The sequence below is a fragment of the Mustela nigripes genome, chromosome 12, assembly GCF_022355385.1.
Source record: "Mustela nigripes isolate SB6536 chromosome 12, MUSNIG.SB6536, whole genome shotgun sequence".
NCBI classification, from domain to species: Eukaryota; Metazoa; Chordata; class Mammalia; order Carnivora; family Mustelidae; genus Mustela; species Mustela nigripes.
In genome coordinates, this window is record NC_081568.1 from 65698810 (window position 1) to 65721922 (window position 23113).

Here is a 23113-nt window from a genome sequence, read left to right on the forward strand (position 1 = left end):
TCTTGACATGCACTAAGGGTCCTCATGGAAAACATAGGGGCCATCTGTCCTTCACTTTCCCTCAGGACAAAAAAAAAAAAAAAAAAAGAGGTAAATACCTCATCACACATATGACAGGGCTGTCAAATACTGGAAATTTCTAAATGTTGGTGTACCTCAGATATACTTTGGGTTTAGTTCCAAACCTCAGCAATAAAGTGGAATCACAATAAAGTGAGTCAAATTAATTTTTGGTTTCTTCTTACACATAAATGTTGTTTTATGCTGTGCTATACTGTAATCTATGAAGAGTACGATGGCATTATGTCTAAAAAACCAATGTACATACCAAAATAATTACTGTAGTAATATCAGACATCACTAATCACAGATCACCACAATGAACATAATAATAATGAAATCTTTTTTCAGATATCAACAAGAGTTACCAAAATATGACATAGATACACTAAAGGAATAAATGTTGTTAGAAAAATGGTGACAGTGGACATGCAGGATTGTCACAGGCCTTCAGTTTGTTTAAAAAATAAGAAAAAATATATCTGTGAAGCACAGCAAAGCAAAGCAGAATAAAATGAAATATGTCTATACTTGTTTTTATAATTAAGTTCCATAAGTCATTGTTGTTCTTTGAAATCATTATTCTCAAAGGAATAGGTCATATGTGAAAAAATTATCTAGTCATGTACATCCAGAGACACAATGAGGCAAACCCAGTTATCAAGTATTGCAGAGTTTCTCAAATCCTTCAGCATGAAAATCCAAGAGGAGCTGTCACTTACCACGTTTCCCAAACTTTGACCATGTCACACTTTCTTCATGTAGTATGTCACAGACTTGGTGTTATGTGACACACTCAGTGTCAAAGCTGGTTTGCTAATCAGATTTCTCTGAAACCTGGGAATGGTATTGATCCTTACCGGCATTGGTTTATGCGTACATCTGCTTCAAGGCACAAGAACAAACGACCAATGTCTGTTTCCTTCATTAAACAAAATTTAAGAAATTTCACTCTCACCTGCTATCTCCAGGAGCTGTAGTGAAGCTGAGTTCCCAAATCCAGTGATGACTCTTCTGTTCTCATACTGCTTGATTAAGCCAAAACATACAGCCCTGTTGCTCATCCATCTCCCTCCTTCATAATCTTTCCATGCCTCTGCTAACCCTCTACCTCTGTTACTGAAGATCTCTTTTTCCTAACCTCCATCTTCTACATACTGCATTGCAGTATTTCCTGGGTTTCAGTCTTATTCTTCTTCTCTTTTCTCCTTATAAATCTCTGGCAGTCTCACCAGGTTCATGGCTTTAACAGTCATCCTGTGATTTTTCTAAATCTTGACCTTCCCTCACCTGAGTCCAGATACATATTTGTCACTCTTCTGTTAGACCCCCAACCTAGATGACCTGTACACATAAAGCCACAATCTGATGGGGCTCCACCCAAGCTGGCACCTTAGGAGCCAACTCTGGGATGGAATGGGTCCACTGATGTCCTTGTGGTAGTCCTGAAGCAAAGGAGAACTGGAGTTCACTTCCTGGTAAGAATCACGGGAAGAAAGGGAGTGCTCAAGGTGTGAGGGCCATGGAGAAAAGTGGAAAAGAAATACCAGACCCAAGGTGAGAGTTAGAGAGGTAAGCAGGTGAGACAAGGTCTGGTTCTAGAGGCAGAGCCTGGAGAAAATTCATGAGGCAATGGAGTCAGAGTGAGGGGGCTTTTATTGAGTGCCTGATGGTGGGGTGAACAAAGGAGCTCTTGAGGAGTGTATGCCCAGCAAAGTCAGTGTTAATAGGAACAAACTTGTGACACACCCAGGCCTTTCTTAAGGCTACTCCTTTTTGGATTTTTAAAAGTCTTAGTTAAAACCAGCATTTCTTTCTTAGTTGCTCAAGACGGAAGTATTGAATTATCTTTGATTCCTTCTGTTCTTCATTTCTTGTGGGCATTCTTTTGCCCTTTTGGCCATTGTTTGGTCCTTGGCCAGGGAAGGTTTTTGTTGGGGCAGCAGAGTGTCCAGAGAGCTCTGTGTTTGGATGAAGAGCGCAAGCATTCTACTCTTAGTACTGGTGTACAGACATTGTTGGTAGTGTTGCCTCATCTTGAGACCGGAAATTTCTTCTTGATTGGGGTGGTTATGATGCAGGATCGTGGCAATCACAGGCTCGGACAGTGAGTCCCAGTAACTGGGTGGATGGATCCATCAACCCAGTGGGGCCTCCCCTCCACCTCTTCCTCTATATTCCGGGCCCCCTACCTGGACAGAAGTTTCTTACTGAATGCTTTGGGTCATTTCTCAATCTGCATAGCTTAGCTCCTAACTTATACTTCTCTCTACAATATTTTATTTGTGCTGTCTCTCTAGGTGCTTTTCAAAGATGAATATATATTCCTTTTCACATACACATGTGTGTATTTCAACTCAGGAGAGGAATGTCTCATTTAAAGCTATTTGCTCACATAAATCTTTATTCATAAACAGTATTTCCACAGCATCTCTGAAGCTGATGTGGGACTCTTAACAAATGCAGCCAGAGTCAGTCCTTGAGAGAATGAGAACTTTGACCAGAACTCCAGCTTACGGCAAATTGACTCCTGGCACACTATTTTTTCAGGCATGTTGATAGTTGTGCTAGAATGGAGGAATTAGAGCTATTTTTGCATTTATCCCCCAGCACCACATTGTGAACAAATTAAAGGTTTTGACCTTATCTTTGATTCTCAGAGCTTAGCTCTATGCCTGACACATAGATGATTCTCAGTGAGGCATTGGTCTGAATCATCTCTCAAAGGCTTTTTTGGTTCCAAGAGTCTGTGGAAGAACTTTCCCTGTTTGTAGATAGCTAAAAACCACCAGAGGAGACTTAATTAGCACACCAACTGCCTTTGTGGGTAGCCAGGAGTTAGAGGAAATGTATTTTCTTACGCTATCCAGAATAAACATTTACAAAACCATCTGGTGTTCGCTAGCCTCCAATTTCAGAGTGCCCACAGTCTGCCTTTTTTTAGGGAGAAGGAGGACAGAGCAACAGCTTGCAACAGTTAAAAAAAAAAAAAACAGTTTAAAAATCTCTGTTATTTGGGATATGCTGTTTGTGCTAACAGTAACTCCAATAAACAGATGATAAGCTATAAGCCCAAGTTATATAGCCACATGAAGTAGAAAATCATAGTATTTCATTGACCTATTGGTACTTATTCCTATAAACATAGGATTGGAATAAATATAATGATAGCGCATGACAAGATGGACAGCTTCTAGGGTGAGGAGACATGTCCAAGTTACTCTCTTGATTTTTCTTCCCAGGAAATAAGCTTTCTTATTGATCTTGGCCCAGCAATGTTTGTTCAACCTGCTGAAAATAAAAGTGTTTTTCTTCTGAAATAATATGTCTGGGTTCATTCTTACAGGACTACTGTCTTAGGTGATGTTACTGTTAATTCAGGTACACAAAATTTCCATCTCATGCTCCATTATACCTTAAGACATAAAACCACTGATAATGTATATTTTCTTTAGAACATATGGTAAAGCATTTGGATATTCCATTTGCACCAGATGTTGCTGTTTCTGTAATAGATGCTCGATAAGTATTGTTGACTTATTATACATGTAAGGATGCATGGAAAAACACTTAGGAGGATTTATAAATTTCTGAGGTTACCATAATAATTTCATGTAACTTTATCTTATACTTCAGTTTTTTAATATGGGTGTTTCTTAAGATTATTCTGCCATCTTCAAACATATCTTGAGTTTTGGCTTTCTAAGTAAATAAGTTCATTTAAAATTTCTAATGTTTTAAAGATGCTGAGCAGAGTGCGTGTGTTCTAAAATCCCCTTCATCTAATTCTCGTGAAGCCCTGTGCCCCTATACCTTCCTCCCTTTCTGTTTCCTCTCTTCTTTCCCTCCTCCTTTGGCCCTTCCCTGGCTGGAGGCCCATGTAATTTTCCAAGTCTCTTTGAATGCAGGGCACAGTGTGTGGTCAGCCTTGCCCGGAGGGTCGCTTCGGAAAGAACTGTTCACAAGAATGTCAGTGCCATAACGGAGGGACGTGTGATGCTGCCACAGGCCAATGTCATTGCAGTCCAGGATACACAGGGGAACGGTAAGGGATAGTCTCATCTTTCTCCAACTGCTTGTAATGGCGTGAAAGGAAAGCTTGAAGAGCCCAGGGAACACCTCTGTGATTATTCTGTAACATTCCAGAGGTATCTATAAAGTATCAGTGCATTTGATATATTATTTCCCAACTCAGTGTGTAGAAAGTGAGACACAGGGGTGCCTGGGTGGCTCAGTGGGTTAAAGCCTCTGCCTTTGGCTCAGGTCATGGTTCCAGGGTCCTGGGATGGAGCCCTACATTGGACTCTCTGCTCAGCAGGGAGCCTGCTTCCTTCTCTCTCTGCCTGCCTCTCTGCCTACTTGTGATCTCTGTCTATAAGATAAACAAATAAAAAATCTTTTAAAACATGTTAAAAAAGAAAGAAAGTAAGCCATAGATGATACTTAATTGAAGATATAGAGGAAACATTCAAAAACATAGATTAAAAAATATCAGCTATCCAGAACCTATAGTGAGTATGTCAGGTTCAACCGTCGAGTGGTTGGACAGCCACTTCAAAGATCAAAATATATTTCAAACATTTTTTGGTAGATTTATTTCAAAATTGGATGTGTACCTGGTTATCTTTAGCAAGTATGTGGGGCATAGAGTTAGGGTCTTACGATTCAGTATTTCATTAAGAAAATCAGTTATTTTCCTGTGCGGCAGTGACTGAGGAAGATCCGATGGGATTGCTAGTGCTCTCCAGTCCCACATGAAATAAGAGCAAATGTGTGGCTGTACTCATGTGACTCTTCCAGCCACTGTCATATTTCATATTAGATAATAAAGTGTTACCCTAGACGGTTTTGCTCATGCTGCACCTTCTAATTTGCTCTTTCATTTCTTATATCCTGAAAGACCAGCTAACCAGGCTTAGTGGATGTGTGTGTAAAATTGAAGAAAAAAGTTTGGAGAGATAGGGGACTATGTTGGCTCAAAACAAAGATTTTTGGAACCTGTGTCCTTCGACACATCCTCATTGCTAATACTCAAATTATAATTTTACTCTCTTCTGGAGTTGAATCAAGATTGAATAAGTACATTAAAGCAGTTAGAACAGTGTGGAAGCTTACAAACATTAGTTCTTATTCTAGTTGAGTAATTTCTCTGAACCGTCTAAATACCAGTGATTATCAATTTAATTGATGTCTAGGAACTCAATAAAAATTAGCTATCATTATTTTTTAGTGAGATCTGTGACCTAAGTATTTCTTCAACCTTCTTTCCTCCTTTTTTTTTTTTCTTTCCAAAGTCCTGATCTTTTTTTTTTTTAACTTTTATTAAGATACTGTAGCATGGTTTCCCCCCACCCCCACCACCTCTCAACTTAGAATTTCTTCTTAACTTTAACTCTAATTAATTTGTATTTTTTGGAAAAATGTCATTTCTGTTTCTAATTGGCTACTTCAAGATAAAGGAAAACTTGTTCCTGAGTGTTTTTTATTTAGCCTCTCCACCAAAATTTTTAATTAATTCTGATGTTATGTTTAGCAAATACCAGTTGTTTCATCATTTATCAAAAAAGGTACTTGTCTCTGCTTTTCAGTATTATAATGATTATTTCCTTTCTTGAAATGATTGCATTAATTTAAGCCTCTAAATCAGTAAGGACAAATAGAGGTCAAAGCAGAAACTCCTATCTTAATTTTATTGAAAATGGCTTCAGTGTAGTTTCATATTTGTTACTGGTTTTTAGTAAACTTATTGTTAAGTGGTTTTTTTTTTAATCCCTGTTTTTATTAAGAACTTCTCTTAGTAGTATTTGTTTAACTTCATTAAAAGACTTTTCATCTTTTGTTACTATAGCTATGTATTTTACCTTTAATTTTTGGATGTTATAAATTATTACAGCACCCTTCAGAGCTTGGTCTTTGTAATATATTTTTTAAATATTGTATTTATGTATTTGAGAGAGAGAGGTTAGTGGGAGAAACAGACTCCCTGCCGAGCAGGGAGTCCAATGTGGGACTTGATCCTGAGACTCCAGGATCATGACCTGAGCCTAAGGCAGTCACCTAACCAACTGAGTCACTGAGGTACCCATGTAATATGTTCTAGGACTTCTTAGAAAGTTTTTGTGACTTATATCTTGGCTTACGGTTGTGTTTTAGATAGATGTTTTTAGATGAATTCTGAACTTACTATCTTATTCAGAATCCCAAATAATATTTTTGCCTAATATTTTAGGGCACTAAAAAATCAAATACTGTTGACCTTTGAAAAACTCAGGGCTTTGGGACACTGACCTCTCATGCAGTAAAAAATCATATGTAACTTTGGGGGGCACCTGGGTGGCTCAGTGGGTTAAAAATCATATGTACTGTGAAGTGTGTAACCTGGTGATTCACAGACCTGTACCCCTGGGGATAAAAATATATGTTTATAAAAAATTAAAAATTAAAAAAAAATCATATGTAACTTTGGGCTCCCCCAAAACTTTACTACTAATAGCCTACTATGTAGGAAGCATCACTGATAATATAAACAGTCAATTTACACATATTTTTATGTTATATGTGTTATATATTGTATTCTTACAATGAAGTGAGCTAGAGAAAAGAAAATGTTAAGAGAATCATAAGGAAGAGAAAATATATTTCTAGTACTGTGTGTATGAAGGAAAAAATCCGTAAGTGGACATATACTTCCAAAACCATGTTACTCAAGGATCAGCTATATAATTTTTTTTCTTGTCCCCTCACAGTTTAAGGCTCAAATTTGAGGCAACACAGAAACAACAAACATGTCAGGCGAGCCTATAGTCATCTGATTTAGAATGCAGGGAAGGGGAGTAACAGCTGATTTCCAGGTGAATTTTAGATTAAGGCAAAGAGGGCAAGGAGCCAAAGAAAGACAAAGGAAAGTGAAGAGGGAACTTCTCCTTGCGTTGTTGTTCTGATAACTTCTGTTTTGCCAGTAAACTGATGATGTGATTTCTGTTTTCAATTATACCATCTCCATCTGGGTTCCAGACACACACACACACACACACACACACACACACACACACACAAATGCACATTTGTCACTACAGTAGGGAAAAATGAGTAGCTATGGGGCAGTTTGTGGCAGAAGGTGTGGTAAAGGCAGCTTTGAGGGCCTGGGGTCTTGGCATTTCCCTGTTTTGAGAAGTCAGCGGAACTTGATCTCTGAGGTTAAACCAGAGTTCTGCTGCCTGAAGGAGCAGGTACCACCACAGGGCGCTGCTGGCAAAGCCTTCCCAGGATGTGGGGATGGCCCTGCCAGCCAGAGCGAAGACAGAACAAACAAAACAGATACCTTGTAGGCAGGCAGAGCAGCCCAGGGGATGCCCGCATAATAGTCTTGGGGGTTTGCGGAAAGGTTGGGAGGACATTGGGGTGGGGAAATGTACTGTGGCCCGGCCAGGCAAGAAGGGAGAGAGGATGATTTCCAGAGCCTCCCAGAAATTCCTCTGAAAGGGTTAAAAGAGTGTTCTTCATGATGATTCCCTGGAATTGCTCAGGCCTTTGGGGCCATGCTCGTAGCTTGTGTTTCCCAAGAGTGAGCCAGAGGGAGAGATCTGTACCTCGGTCATGCTCCCTGCTCCGGCGAAGGTGGGACTGTCCGGCCACACTTGTGTTCCGTAGAACCTGCAAGTGAAGAAGGAAAGTGAGTCAAAGGAGGTAAAGTCAGAAATGACAGACAGGAATTGGGGGGACGTAGCGTTGGTCTCCACTGGGAGAACTTTCCTGGATCTAGGATTGTGGAAAAGTTGGCTGTTTTCCATTGCTTTGTATATTTCCCCCAGAGCAGCACTTCCAGATGCTGAAAAGGCAGGCAACTGATCCATGATCCCAGGTTTAATGAGGAATGCGATTCTTTCACATTAAATCATGGTTTGGCCCAATTATTCCAGGCACTCTGGAGAGGGACATGCTCAGAAGGACCAGGCAGGAAGGAGTTGCCACCCTTTATATGCTAACTTATTTCCTTCTTCATCCATTTGTAATAAGATGCATTGTAGTAGTCGAAATGATATTAAAACAAGCCTGTGAATCTCATGGGTTTGGGGAATTGGTGTCCTATTTTATTATATCTACTTAAAGCTTATCCATTTTTTTCCCAATTCCAGAGCATTATTCAAAACCAAAAATTTTTAAAAATAATAAATGAAAACAAATATATATACATTTTATATATGAGATATATACATATATTCATATATATGATAAATACATTTGCATTATATATATAATTTTATATATAGTGTATACACACACACACACACACACACACATATATATATATATATTCCAAATTAACATATTTCTACTGGCTGATATTTTTTGTTCTATCTTTATCAGCCTCTCTGCCTTCACTTGTAAGAAAATCTATTACCTCTTTTACTAATTTCTAGGATAGCTTTTTTTGTTGTCGTTCTGCCTGGGACCACATAAACAACATGAAGGGCATGAAATTCACTGAGAAATGATGCCTCTTTTGGATAAAGGGGCCAAAAAGGGAGATAAGTCTGTTTGACAGAGACTTTTAACCCTGCTAACCTGAAAGCTATAAGCTACTTTATGATTGCTGTTTTTTTTTTAATTTTTTCTTCTTACTTATTTGAGAGAGAGTGGACATGTGCAAAGAGAGAGCATGGGCTGGAGATGGAGGGCAGAGGGAGAAGGTGACAGAGAAGCAGACTCCCCCCTGAGCAGAGAGCCCAGTGCAGGACTTAATCCCAGGACCCCGAGGATCATGACCTGAGCCAAAGGCAGATGCTTAACTGATTGAGCCACCCAGGTGCTTCTGCTTTTATGTTTGAGATAGAAAAAGTCTACTACCAGAACGATATCCTATTACCTTGGTTTGGTAGATGGAAGTAGACATAACTATTATAAACAGGGTTTCCTTACATGTGCAACTTTGATGAAAAAGAAATGAGAATATGAACCAAGCTTTACACAGTGGCTACTTTAGTAAGGCAAATTCACATGGCTTCTTGCCATTTATAATATGAACTAGTAGTATATTTTATTACAGGTTTGAAAAGTAAATATGGGTCAGGACCAGCTATTATGGATTTTGTTTTCCCAAAGAAAAGGAAGTCCCTGCCAAGATAGGATAAAATATACACGCTGCTTCCATGTCATTTGGCAGCAGACGGTTTTCCAGGCTTCCGATCTATACTCAGTTCACCCACTATTAGAGCTAAGCTTTTTACAAAGTTAAAATCGTGGATCCCAAAGCTTAACAATTGGATTTGTTTTCCCATGCATGTAAGAGAGAGAAAGCAATGTTATTTTATCTTGTTTATCTTTTCCTTTTTCGTACTGAATCACAAGAAAATCTGGACAGACAGGCTGCAGAGTTCTTACCAGCCTTTAACGGAATCCATGACGAGGCCCAATGACTGCACCTCGGCATTTCTTTCCCTGAAGTGTACGTCCTCGAGGAATAAACTAACTGACTTGGCTTATTAAGACTTCTTACAAGTCAAAAATAGAGTACCTTTTAAAAATACTGTGGTCTAAAAATAGGTATACTCCTGCGTAATTTTAAAGCACACATCTGATTTTATGCTATATTGTAGGCGGTTACTTCAGAACTTTGCTAATGGTTAGTTGAGCAGTGGATCTGAAGATTTTACCTTTTGACAAACACACTTCAAGATGTCTTAAGCATCAGGTGAAACCAAGTTTACAAGAGGCTCCTTTTCTTGTCTCTATCACATTAAGGATATGCTACAGCCAGGGTTAACGGCCAAAGAGTGAAAGAGCTAGGGGTGGAGGGCAGAGGGAGACCGGATTTAGCTTCTACACTTAAGTAGAATCCCATCCAAACTTGGTATTGTTACTAATCACACCCTATTATTAAAAATATGCCAAGCCTTGTGGAAAAGGTTTGCTTTTCAGCCTGTTTGCTCCTGCCTTCAGATATCCTTGAATTCATTATTATGCACCTGCTGCTTGTATGATACTGATCTGAAAAAAGGCAGTGCTGACCTACATTTCTGACCATGGGTCTGGCGTGACTCGAGAGCCACATGGGAAGTGTCTGCTGATTCCCACCCACAAAGTGTACCGTCCTTATGGCAGGCGCTTGGCTAGACGAGACCCCGTCTCCCTCTCCCTTGGCAGGAAGTGCTCCTTCTGTCGCAGGAGGCTCCGTGAAGTCACCTTGCCAGGTCAGAAAGAAACTTGGCTGGCCTGACAACCGGTCACGCATTCTATGGAGTGATGAGAATTTTCTCTTCTCCATCACCGTTCCTTCCAGCCACTTAGCTGCCCACATGATCCAACTTATCCAGAGCCTGTCCTTCCTCTGGCACCAGAAATGACTCTAATGTCATTTTTTAAAAGATAAAGTGAATTTTTGAGACCTGATATTTTTTTCCTTGCCATTTGTCAGTCCTTCTAATAAGCAGGGGATAGTAACCCCCTTAAAATTTTTTTTGTACTAGGAAACTCCATGTGTCCATACACCCCCTGACATGGGTTCCCCAGGTGGAATTGAAGAAACCTGGTTGCAATAGCTCTGACTTGCCCAGATCTGAAGAGGACTTTCTTTATTAAATATATAACTTTCTAAATGAGGAGCAATTATTTCCATTTAGCTTTGCAAAAAGCAGCCACATGGCTAAGATTAAATATTAAAGCCACCATGAAAGCCAAGAGAATTAACATTGTTTGAAATTTGCTACAAACTTTTCTCTTTGAAACAGGGAAAGCAAGTATTTTAATTTCCTCATCTGAGCAGTCACTTTTCTCTCTCTTCTGGTATCTCCTGGTATCTTTCCAGTATGTATATACATGAATGTATGTATATCTTTAGCAAGCAAAACACTAGGTATAAAACAGGATTCCTATGCCAAGTTCATGATTTTACTTTGTTTTTGTTTTTGTTTTGTTTTGTTTTGTTTTATTCCTTTGAATAGGTCATGTGGCTATTACTACTACCTGTAGCCAGAGTAATACAGCTTCCTGCTTTTATACCTATAATGGGGCCATCACTAAAAAACACAACAAATGCAAAAAGCACCTTCACTTTCTACTTTATGAAGCCTGTTGGAATCAACTGTGTGTTTGTACATGGCATTACATAATCTGTCTTCTGCTCCCACCCGCCTGCTTGGTAGGTGCCAGGACGAGTGTCCCGTTGGCACATACGGAGTTCGCTGTGCTGAGACCTGCCAGTGTGTCAATGGAGGGAAATGCTATCACGTGAGTGGCTCGTGCCTCTGCGAAGCAGGCTTTGCTGGTGAGCGCTGTGAGGCACGCCTATGTCCCGAAGGGCTCTACGGCATCAAATGTGACAAGCGGTGTCCCTGCCACTTGGACCACACTCACAGGTGAGGGTCAGCTACCTTGGAAGGATGTGCCCTATTAACATTTGAATGTCAGTGTCCACTCTTTGGAAGGATGGATTGCCAGAGAGATGCCCACCCTGAGACCTTCTTGCCCCTGGGTCATCCTTCAGAGGAACCACCAAGTACATGGACAACTTCTTTTTTTAGTGGGTGATGGTCCAAGTTAGAAACATTAAAACTGGTCATGGGTGGATATTAAGTTCTAGTCTCGATGAATGGCCATTGCCAAAAATTAAATTTGCTGGGGTTAGTAGAACATTGCCCTAAGAGACAGATTCTGTGACATTCCCTTAGAAGCAAAGATGCAATGAGAGACATGAGTTAAGCCAATTTCATATGTGAAAATATCACAGAAAATGATTCTTGCTGCAGCATCTTTGACTTGAGAGCACATCTGTGTAGTGAGGAAGTATACCAGTGGAAGTTTTATAGAAGTGTTTCACATGTGGCTGTCATATGTGAAATATGTTTTCAGAATTGATTACTCTGACATAAAACTCACAGGGGTCTTTTAGCTCAAAAAATCTCTTGAAGAATTTAAGAACAGGAAACCATAGTTCCCACCCACCCTACTGTACCTTGTCTGCCCCTGAAAATACCTTTCCACCCCCTTTCTTCCTCTCCATCCCCCAAGGACCAGATACATATCACTTAGAATTCTGGGCTTCATTTGCAGACTGCTGGAAAAGTTGGGTCTGACAAAAATGTGGTGCATTGTATAGCAGTTCAAATGTTACAAGAATTACTTAATTGCATTCAGCACAGCTCTTACTTCATTTATGCTTCTAAAAGGTAAACTTGTGGCCCTGTCAATTCTCAAATGCACAAAAGTTAAATGTAAACAGAAGCCTGTGGTTGGTCTCTTCTTTAAACCATTGCTAGGAACAAAAAAAAAAAAAAAAAAAGGACTTTGTACTTTGAGAGGTTTTGTGTGTGTGTGTGTGTGTGTGTGCATGCACGCGTGCATGGATACATGTGTGTGAGCCCATGTGTGCATGCTTGGAATACCTTTTACTGGGACATATCAAAGAAGTGCATTCTTAATGTATCTCAAGCAACTTTGCAAGCTGCTTTAATCAACTTTGGTTTTCTTCATTGGAACATATTACCACTCTTTATGTGACAAGGTTAAGTAAACATTTGGGGAGTGAAAATGAATCATCTCTGCAGGACTGTGTTTGTTTTTTAACTCTCAAGTGTTTAAGGAGCTGGCAGGATTAGGGAGAAGTCATGAGTTTGGCTACCTTTCCTGCAGTGTTTAAGGCTTGTCTCAGCAAAAGGTAAGCCTCGTGTAGTGACAGCTAAGAACTTCTTAATATCAAAGTGCTGTTTCATTGTACAATCCTGACATCAAGCAGATTAATAAACCTACAGAAGGGAGCTGTGTTATGAGAAGCATTGGGGACACAGAGAGAATGTAGGTTTTGTTAGAATTGGGTACCATAGTGGCAAGGTCCCAGTGGATAGTCACTTGGCTGACATCAATACCCTGATATATTTGACTTAGGTCACATGAACCTAAGCATGTATGCTTTACCAAAGAAGTATGGGAAATTATTTGGCAATCACATGGATCAAAGGAAAACTAAAATCTGTCCAATAATGTATAACAAATAATCAGATTAAAAACAATTAACCTAGGAAGTGCTTGCCTGAAAGCTAGTTTTAAAAAGTAGCTTTTGTAAATAAATAAATAAAATTTAAAAATCAAAAAATAAAAATTAGCTTTTGCAGATTTCTCTTAAAAATAGTTCAGTATTGATGAAATGACTCTGTCTTATTGAATTCATAATTGAAGCCATCACCTTGGTTCTTGTACCTTAAAGTACCCTAAACTTAAATGTGAAATTCCTAGAAACACAAGATTCGTTTGAACCAAAAGGCATAGAACCTTTGTATTTTTCTTGAAGATTTTATCTATTTATTTGATAGAGACAGAGGTCACAAGTAGGCAGAGAGGCAGGCAGAGAAAGAGTGAGAGAAGCAGGCTCCCTGCTGAGCAGGACCCTGAGATCATGACCCAAGCCAAAGGCAGAACCTTAACCCACCAACCCACCCAGGTGCCCCGAATCTTTGTATTAATTGGAAATCCAGCTAGTTCATTTCACCATTTAATCAAGCAAGTGGAGCTTGCTATTATGTAATTCGTGATGTGTATTTACCATAAAACTTTTCATTTTAATGACTGAGATAACTTACACAATGCAGACTATTAGTTTATATTGTCTTTAGGTAAATATTCAGTTACATGCATGTACATATCGACAGATAATGCAACCACATATCTGGGTTAGTGGTTTGTATCTGTTAGCTTTTGCTGCATTAAAACAAAACAAAACAAACACCGCAGACAGTGGTATAAGTTGATTATTTATTAGCAGTTGTTTTTTTGCTTGACTGTTAGAGCTAGGCTCAGCTTGGTGGTTCTTCTGCTTTCCTCCCTGTATTCAGCTGGTGGACCAGCTAGAGGTAGAGGGGTTCTAGAATTCCTCTCACTTGTCCAGCATCTGGCCGGTTGTGATGGGCACCTGAGCCACATGTCTTTAGCAGCTAGCATGTTAGTTAGCCTGGGCTTCTTTTCAGGATGACTGGCTCTCAAAAGCAGCAAGAGACAGAGCAAAATGTCAACATGCAAACACGTTTTAAGCCTTTGGCTATGTTGTGTTTGCTATCATCCCTGGGGACGAAACAGATCACACAACGAGCTATGGTTTCAAAACACTCCACCTTCTGATAGGAGGAGTTGCCAAGAATTTGGAGCCATTTTTGCTTTTACAATCTATCCTAAGGTTGAAATGAATTTAAGTATAATTATAAGTGACCCTCGTGTTTTTTATCATAGTATTACTATTGACCCTAAAGACTTTCACTGTGACCTGTACTTTTCAGCCAAAAACTAACTCTTAGAATGGAAATGGTTTTGAACAGCAAAATAAAATCGGAGATTTATTAAGATTCCACATGGGAGATGTACAGTAGCTCTTGTTAATAAGGACATTTAATAGCTGTGGGCAATCAGGATGTGCCTATTTGCAAATGCCACATAATTGTCATTACATTTGAGCATTAATAACACCTAAGGAAATGAACAAAAGGAAGTTTGATGACTCATTCTATTTTAGCCAATACTGTATTAGACTCATGTAATAATTTAACTCTTAAACTGAAAAGCTGACCTGAATGTTTATATCTAGTTGTATATGTGTACAAAGTGATAGGTATTCCTATGTGTATATAATCCTATTTTCATATACACAGAGCAATCTGTTCTTTAGAAAGAAAATGAGTAGGAGTGTGTTACCCTTCAACCTCCAATCCGCCTCTAACATCAACACGTAAATCTCATTACCAATTAAGCTGCCTGCAAGAGAACCCATCAAATGCTTCCAAAGTGCTCTGGCTTCCCATATCTAATTACAAATTGCAGAATACTAATTTCAGTGCCAATCAATCAGAGAGCCAGTGTGCTGCACTAATCCTCACTGGGGGGTGTTGAATATCAATCTCTGTGTCTGCCTGTAGCTTAGTCAATTCCCCTATCTCTGGATTGTCTGTTTTATTTAACATTTGTGTCTACACCGGGAATAGGATTTTCTCCTTTTTAATGTAAAGTAATATTTTCTACTAAAAGATGTCCTTTTTTTTTTTTTTTAATATATGTCAAAGTAAGGCAAACTACTTTAACCAATCCACGCTTAAAATATTTCATTTCCCGGGGGCGCCTGGGTGGCTCAGTGGTTTAAGCCTCTGCCTTCGGCTCAGGTCATGATCTCGGGGTCCTGGGATCGAGCCCCACATCGGCCTCTCTGCTCAGCGGGTATCCTGCTTCCTCCTCTCTCTGCCTGCCTTCTGCCTACTTTTGATCTCTGTCTGTCAAATAAATAAATAAAAATCTTTAAAAAAAAATTTCATTTCCCAGGGCACCTGGGTGGCTCAGTAGGTTAAGCCTCTGCCTTCGGCTCCAGTCATTATCTCAGGGTCTCCTAGGATTGAGCCCTCACATCCAGCTCCCTGCTCAGTGTGGAGCCTGCTTCTCTCCTTTTTCTCTGCCTGCCTCTCTGCCTACTTGTGATCTCACTCTCTGTCAAATAAATAAATAAATTCTTTAAAAAAATTTCTTTTCCCTTTCTCAAATGTAGGACCTTCCTGAAATAAATTTAGATTTGTCTCTGCTTTTTCACAATACAGGCTTTTATTGGTCCTGCTGACCCATTGCTCAGTGCTAAGTCCTACATTTTCGCCATTCTTTTTCATATCTAGCCTTCCTAGCAGGCTGCGACAGAGCCTCCTTTCTCTTTGGTGTAAAAACAAATCAATAAATCTAGGTCTGGGTTTGATTCCGTTACTACCTGTGCTGGGCTTTGAATAAATTACTCTTTCTAGGTCGCTCTTGCCTGATTTATAAAGTGGGATGATACCCAACAACTGGAATGTGTTGTGAGAATTAAATGAAATAATGTGCACACGGATTCCTGAGCATGACATTGACACATACTCAGGGCTCGGTCAACGCTTGCTGCTTGCACGTGTGTTGACTTATGGTAGCACCAGAAGAGTCACGTCAGAGAGTATGCCTTGTAATTCAGAGTGGTTCCCCTTTGGCCACAACTCTGACATTTTAAAAACGAATTCTAGGGCGAATCTTGCCTTTCTATGCAGATGTACCGATTATCATTCAGAGTGGCTGGGTGACTCAGGGAGGTAAGCAGATCCATGTGGGAAAGCAAGACTTCAGAGTCCGAACCTTCTGTACCTCAACTGCCGTTTTCCGTCACGCATTCAGTGTTTGCTGTGTGCCCACTGCAGGCTGGGGACAGGTCAGGTCACATGCCAAATTCTTGCCTTCACAGAACTCGAGGTCTAGAATGGAAGGAAGACATGGGTAAAATGGAGATGCCCAGGTGAAGAATGGGGAAGCAGTCTTCTAGATGTATGGGATAGCCCACGTGATACCCTTATATTGGCAAAACTCAGTTCTTTTCCCAAGTAAAAGAAATCCATTGCTGTTGAGCATGGTAATAAAGAGAGATTAATGACTAGAGGACAGGTTGGGAAGCAGGCAGTGGTCAGGTAACAATGGCCTGTGGGCTGCATTTAGGGCAACTTGATGTCTAGGGTCACAGGGACTCTTTGGATTAGGGGCTGTAGTCCTAAAAACTCCCTCTTCACTCTTTAAAATGTCCTGGTTTAGACAACAAAGAACACAGTCACTATAGCTGTGTTAGACAGCACAGATTTTATTCCCAGTGCAGTGGGGATTTTTTGAAGATATTTAATGAGAATGATAGGAGAGCATCTACTTTTTAGGTGACAGGGCTTGAGTGAGAGCAGAGGCTGCAAGACAGAAGGCCAGCCTGGTTTCCCAGCCTCAGTGTCGGGTAGTGTAGTGATGGTGTGGACGGAGACATGGGGGTGGAGGCCAGCTCTTAGGTCCTAGGGATAAAGAGGATGGGAAATGAGGGAGGAGTTCCCAGGAATAACTGAGGTTTCTGGTTTAAACAGCTGAGTGGTTGGTGGTACCACTGCTCCAGTGTGGTGACTGAGAGTAAACACGGAGGAACAAAGGACCAGAAGAACTAAGACGTGATATTTGACAGGCCTAAGTTTGAGATGAAGGCGCCCAGTGTTTGCTCAAGGATTGGGAGCACACGAGTAGATCTGATTAGGTCTAAGGAGATCCAAGACAAACCCTTGCCTTTCAAATTAAAACCTTTTTTCTTTTTTTAGGATTTTATTTATTTATTTGAGAGAGCCTGAAAGAGAGAGCTTGAGCAGGGAAAGGGCAGAGGGAGAGAGAGAGAGAGAGAAGCAGACTCCCTGCTGAGCAGAAAGCCCAACATTAGGCTCGATTCCAGGACCCTGGGATCATGACCTGAGCTGATGGCAGACACTTCACCAACTGAGCCACCCAGGTGTCCCTCAAATCCAAATCTTCTATACCCAAGAAACCATGTTAAATATGGAGTGGCACTTGGGTATTTCTTCACAGCGTGTTCCCTGAATAACGCTTGTGCTGGATGCCTTGTCTTTTGCCTGTGGGCGCTTAGTTGCAGCAGAGGAACAAGCCATCCTCCCCACAGGGGTGTGGCAGAGACCGGCCCTTGACGGACTAGGACTTCAGGCCTCAGGGGCTGTGTGCTTTCACTGAGGTACCCAGGCAGTGGGAGAGCTGTTGTGCCATCTCCGCCTCCTCCTCTCCCCCAAATCATTCTCTCTAAGACCGAAAATCCATGGATTGTCTCTGGATGAGAGTCCCTTACCAAAGTTCCGGATGAGGCAGTGGATTCTGCTGTGGGCTGTAGTTACCAGGAAGGGTTTATCTCCACCAGGGGTGGAAGAGACGGTCTTCCACAGCCTTCCGATTGTGAACAGAGCCAGTTTGATTGCTAAGATATTCCTGTGGTGAGAAGCACATGTGTTTTGCGTGCCACAGAGTGTCCTATTGTGTCAGCCTCACTAATGCGTGCCTCCCAGCACAGCTGATGTATCCGTTTGCTCCAGAGTGACAGCTGGCCGCCTGGCCAGTCCCTGCGGCAGCTGCCTCAGGTAGAGACAGCTGCTCTGCCAGCAGGTATGGAGAACAGAAACAGGCAAGGAAGGTCCGCTGCTTTTGGAGTTCCTTGGACATAAAACCCTGGTTCACCACTTTGGTGTCGTGCACTGGACAGCGTCGTTCTTTAAACCCTCTCATCTAGGGGACCTATGGCTGAATTAGTGCTTTCAACTTATAAAGATCATCATGAGTTTCAGACAAAAGGAAGCCATTGTAATAGTCTTCCGGTTAGAGCATGATGCCGATTTCACGCCGCATTTCTGTGGTACCAGTCGGGTTTCAGCCAATTAATTAAATCATAGCAAGCCTGGGAACGAAGTTTAAATTATTGTGCATGGAATTACCCACCCATTCATTGCTCATGGCTGAAGCAACATTTGCATGGGCCCTGGGTGTCATGTTCACCCGGGAGTGACTTTCTCCTTTCATCCGTGTCTCTCAGCTGTCACCCCATGTCTGGAGAGTGTGCCTGCAAGCCGGGCTGGTCAGGACTCTACTGCAATGAGACGTGTTCTCCTGGATTCTTCGGGGAAGCTTGCCAGCAGATCTGCAACTGCCAAAACGGGGCTGACTGTGACAGTGTGACCGGGAAGTGCACCTGTGCCCCAGGATTCAAAGTGAGTGGCTCTGGAGGAAGGCGACGCGGGGTATGATGAGGAGCGTTTTGACACCGTGTACCATATAGGACCTTTCCTCAAGTACAGGGAATGTACTAAGATCTGTCACATCATTACCTAGAAAGAGAATGAAAAGCGCTAATAAGAAACATAAGGAAATACCTTATTGCCTGTGCGCCCACCGGGCAGAATTTTCCCTTAGTTTCTGGGATTCCTGAACTACAGGTTAGGAATTTTTGTTTTAAAGGGAAATGGGGGGGAAAAAAATAAAGGAAAATGGGTTAGTCTTGATTATTTTCTCTCCTTTGAAAGAAGACAGGATTAACCAATGAAGATGTTGATAATTATTCCAGAGTGTGAAATGTGGGGGTGAGTAGGTAATAAAGACTTAGAGTTGAGGGGATCTTTTACAGGTTTTTCTAACCTGTATCACTATTCTTCGGTGGAGCCCTTCATTTAGCCTGTGTTAAGTCTCTTCTGTTTTTCTTTTTATTTATTTTTAAAGATTTTACCTATTTATTTGAGAGGGAGAAAGAGAGAGAGCATGAGCAGGGGGGAGGGGCAGAGAGAAAAGCAGACTCCCCGCTGAGCAGGGATCCCAAGGCAGGGTTGATCCCAGGACTCTGGGATCATGACCTGAGCTGAAGGCAGATGCTTAACCGACTGAGCCACCCCAGCACCCCAAGTCTCTTCTGTTTTTAAAGAAGATGACCTCCAGCCATCCTTGATAATCTACTTCTATGTTTTAGGCTTATTGTTAGATAATAAATTGAATCATGCTGTAGGTGGTATGTGTTTTGTTGCTTTGCCTCACCCACTAATCATTTTACATATTATTCAAAGAAGGCTAGGAAGCATTGCAATTTAATCTATAGTTTATATTTATGCTTATTTATTTATTGGCTGTAATTGATAGTTTATTGTTCTGTATCTGCTTGTCTGAGCAGGGACAAGGGTTTTTTGTATTTGCTAGGAGGAGAAGCTCATGAAAGCAGCAGGCTTTTTTGAGTCCCATTTAATATTGAATCCTAAACAGGCCAGCTAGCATTGCCCTTGAATCTTTAAAATTTGTATGCTGGGGACATTTAACAATAAAATAAAATACAAGTGTTAAAATTAGACAGGGAATATAATTAGCAGTGCCAAGATGTATTTTTGTTTGTTTGTGTTGGCCTTATTTCATGCAGTAAAATTGCATGCCTTTTCCTCTCTGTGCCTGTCTAGGGCATTGACTGCTCTATCGCATGCCCACTGGGAACCTATGGAATAAACTGTTCCTCTCTCTGTGGCTGTAAGAACGATGCTTTCTGCTCACCTGTAGATGGGTCTTGTACTTGCAAGGCAGGTAAGTGGGTGAATGAGTCTTTTCTCTGCTCTTCATTCTGTTACCTTCTAAAGTCACAGGGAAGAAACCTCCTCTAGGGTTCTAGCTCCATCGGTGCCAATGTTCAGCGTCTAATCAGCCAGCCCCTCATCCAGGGTGGGTTCTCCTACATTTGTGAGCCAAGGAAAGGGACTCATGTAGGATCTCCGAAGTTGCTGCCAGCTCCCAAAGTCTGGGAGTCTGTGGGCTTTGGGTTAAAGTGAGCAAGCAGACATACAGCCATGTCCCGAAATTGGCCTGGAGTCGCACCAAGAAATGCAGCCAAGCGCCAATTTTAGGCAAAGAGCAAAATGTATCTATCTCTAGTTGCTGCAACAGGCAGGGTCCTGGAAATTCATGTCCATGGTCCACTGGGTTTGCTTTAAAGGTAGGGTTGCTCTTTCAAACACATGCCTTCCTTTAGCCTCCCATATAGATATTTCACTTTCCTGAGCAGAGCAACACTCAGCATTCTGCATGGCTTGTCACCACACCTTAGAGGTGCCCCTGCTCCCTGTCTTATCCCAGTAGCCCAGCGGTGCCTCTTGCTCCTGGCATCTTTGACCAATCATATATATAGCACAGATGGATTCTGGGTACTTGGGTCATTGCTGATGGAGGCGCCTCTCGGCAGCGCCCCTGCTCTCTGTGCTGGGCCTGGGGGCCCTGATGTGCACCATTGTTTCCTCCACACTCTGGCGTTCTTGTTGCTGCAGGCTGGCACGGTGTGCACTGCTCCATCAGCTGTCCCAGCGGCACTTGGGGCTTTAGCTGTAACCTGACCTGCCAGTGCCTCAACGGGGGAGCCTGCAACACCCAAGATGGGACCTGCACGTGTGCACCTGGTTGGCGTGGGGAGAAGTGTGAGCTCCCCTGCCAGGTATGACAGAGCCAGCGCCCCAGCTGGGAAGGCATGGGGGGGGGGTTGCTGAGGGCAGAATGTTTGCTCACTGCTGCAATGTCCCCAGTGTCAGGCATGCATGTGTGAACCCAACAAAACCCTCAGAAGAACTGACGTCTTTGAAGTCAAATCGGACATAAGATCAGAGGAGAGATAGGCAAGGAAATTGGTTAGGTAGCTCCGGGAGAAGCCCTCCCTTCTTTCCCTTCATCCCTGCCTGGTTCCCCCCCCCCCCCCCCCCCCGCCCCCACTGCCGTTCCTATAGCCCCATGTCTCCGTGGCAGCCAGTCAACCACCCAGCCGTCTGCCTTTCCAAGTCTGTCAACTTTCCAAATATTGTATCTCCATTATCATGGAAATCCTTCCGTCTCAGGGCGGGAAAGTGGCAGAGGATTGAAAGGGGGTGGTGACCAGTGTCTCAGAAATGCTTATTGTGGTGGTGAGAGGTTTAGAAACAGCCGTCTGTTAAACACAAGTGCACCTCAAGTCACAAGAATCTCCAAAGATTTCCCTCGTTCTATGCTGGCTCCACTCCCCTGACCTACTCTGGAGGCAGTCGTCACTGTAAATCTCATACCCTGTCCCGCTGCAGGCAGACAGAGGCTGCAAGTGGGACACATGTTCTGTGGTAATGTGCTGATTTCCCTTTCTTCCTCTGAAGCCCGCGGCCTGTTTCTTGCCCTCTTTTCCATGACTCTTTCTTCCTATCTCACTTCTTTCCTCCTAAGGCATTAAGCGTTAGCTCAGCGATGTGCATTCTCGCCCCCAGGAGAGATGGCGAGATGACACCGTGACCCTCAGAACTGAGCCCCTTGTGGTGGGAGCAGTTTTCCCCTGGGCTTCCACTTCATCAAGTACAACCCACTTCCCAACTAGAGAGGATCGCCCCCCTGGGCTCTCATGTGCCCTCCAAACCCCAGGGAAAGAGTTCAGTTAGCTTTGCTGCCTCTCATCCACCAGTGAACAAATTATCAATGCTCTGTGACAGGCTTGAAGAGCACCTTTCACTCACAATCTGATGGTAGGTAAACCGAAGCACCTGGCACAGTCTTGCCCTGTGTGTGTGTGTGTGTGTGTGTAAGATGCTTTAGAAAATTCATTGAAGTCTGCTGCTGGTTTAAGTGGCTCATATGGTGGCAAAGCCCCAGCAAACATTAGTGGAGCCTAATTTTTTTTATTTTTAAGTTTTTTTAGTTGTAGTAAATTGTAGTGAAATGATGGTGCTCTCAGATACCCACCACCTGTTTTATGCTGGTTTTCAGCATCATTGCCCTGGGTTTCTATGTACCGCCTGCAGGTTTATAGTGTCCTCCCTCAGCTTGTCAGGACCTGGCATGAAAGGGCAGTGTTGCTAAGTGCAGAGCTTTCCATTCCTTTCCCACAAACTAAACGATTACATGTGTGAAGGGTGTCGTCTCTGCTGGACCGAAACGGATGGGCACCTGAAAACATTCAGGCCTGGGAACAGACCAGGGAGGAGTGCGTGCCAGCAAGTACTCCAGTCTTCCTTGGGATCTCGAATCAGAATACTCACGTCCTTGACACTTCCTCATGGAAGGGAGGGTATTGACTGGGGAAAGCAACAGAAGATTTTCACTTCTCCTAATGGTTCTTTGTATCGCATTGGAAGTTTGCAGACATGAACTTCAATTAGTGCTATGATTTTCTTTTAATTTTAGAGCTTAATGAGTAGCGTGCCCTACAAGGAACATGTTATAAAAGTCTTCAGGAGCAAAAGACTATTTTGTTATAAGCGGTGACTTATGATAAGACACAAAAGATTCTCTTAATTAATGAGCATGTTTACATATATTTGCATGTGTGCATATCAGTTGGCTTCACCATTCATAGGACCAACTGTTACCTTAGACATCAATAACAGTCTGAATTGTTTTAAAGCACCATTGCCTGCATTTGGGGAAAGACAGTGATGGCAAGAGGGGATTATAATGTTGTCGCTGAGAGGTGCTTGGGAGAGGAGGGTCCTGGATCTGAGGTGGCTGACTGAGGTCCCCATCATCTCACTGTGGGTTTCCATGACCTTGTCGCTGTCTTCCACACAGGATGGCACGTATGGGCTCAACTGTGCAGAGCGCTGTGACTGTAGCCATGCAGATGGCTGTCACTCCACGACGGGCCACTGCCGCTGCCTCCCCGGATGGTCAGGTGAGCCAGGGACCACTGCTTGAAATGGGAAACGTACCACCTTATACCAAGTGCTGTTCCTTGCTGCTTTGGAGAAGCACA

At 42.2% G+C, this 23113-nt stretch overlaps 1 protein-coding gene across 1 annotated transcript in view; it reads left to right on the top strand.

Moving 5' to 3' along the window:
* MEGF10 (multiple EGF like domains 10) overlaps positions 1–23113 on the top strand; it is a 164936-nt gene that overhangs the window by 104410 nt on the left and 37413 nt on the right. The window contains exons 8-13 of the mRNA XM_059417484.1: positions 3969–4105; positions 11202–11414; positions 18428–18602; positions 19827–19947; positions 20682–20845; positions 22930–23032. Coding sequence (XP_059273467.1) covers positions 3969–4105; positions 11202–11414; positions 18428–18602; positions 19827–19947; positions 20682–20845; positions 22930–23032 — 913 coding nt within the window. The remainder of the gene's footprint in view (positions 1–3968; positions 4106–11201; positions 11415–18427; positions 18603–19826; positions 19948–20681; positions 20846–22929; positions 23033–23113) is intronic.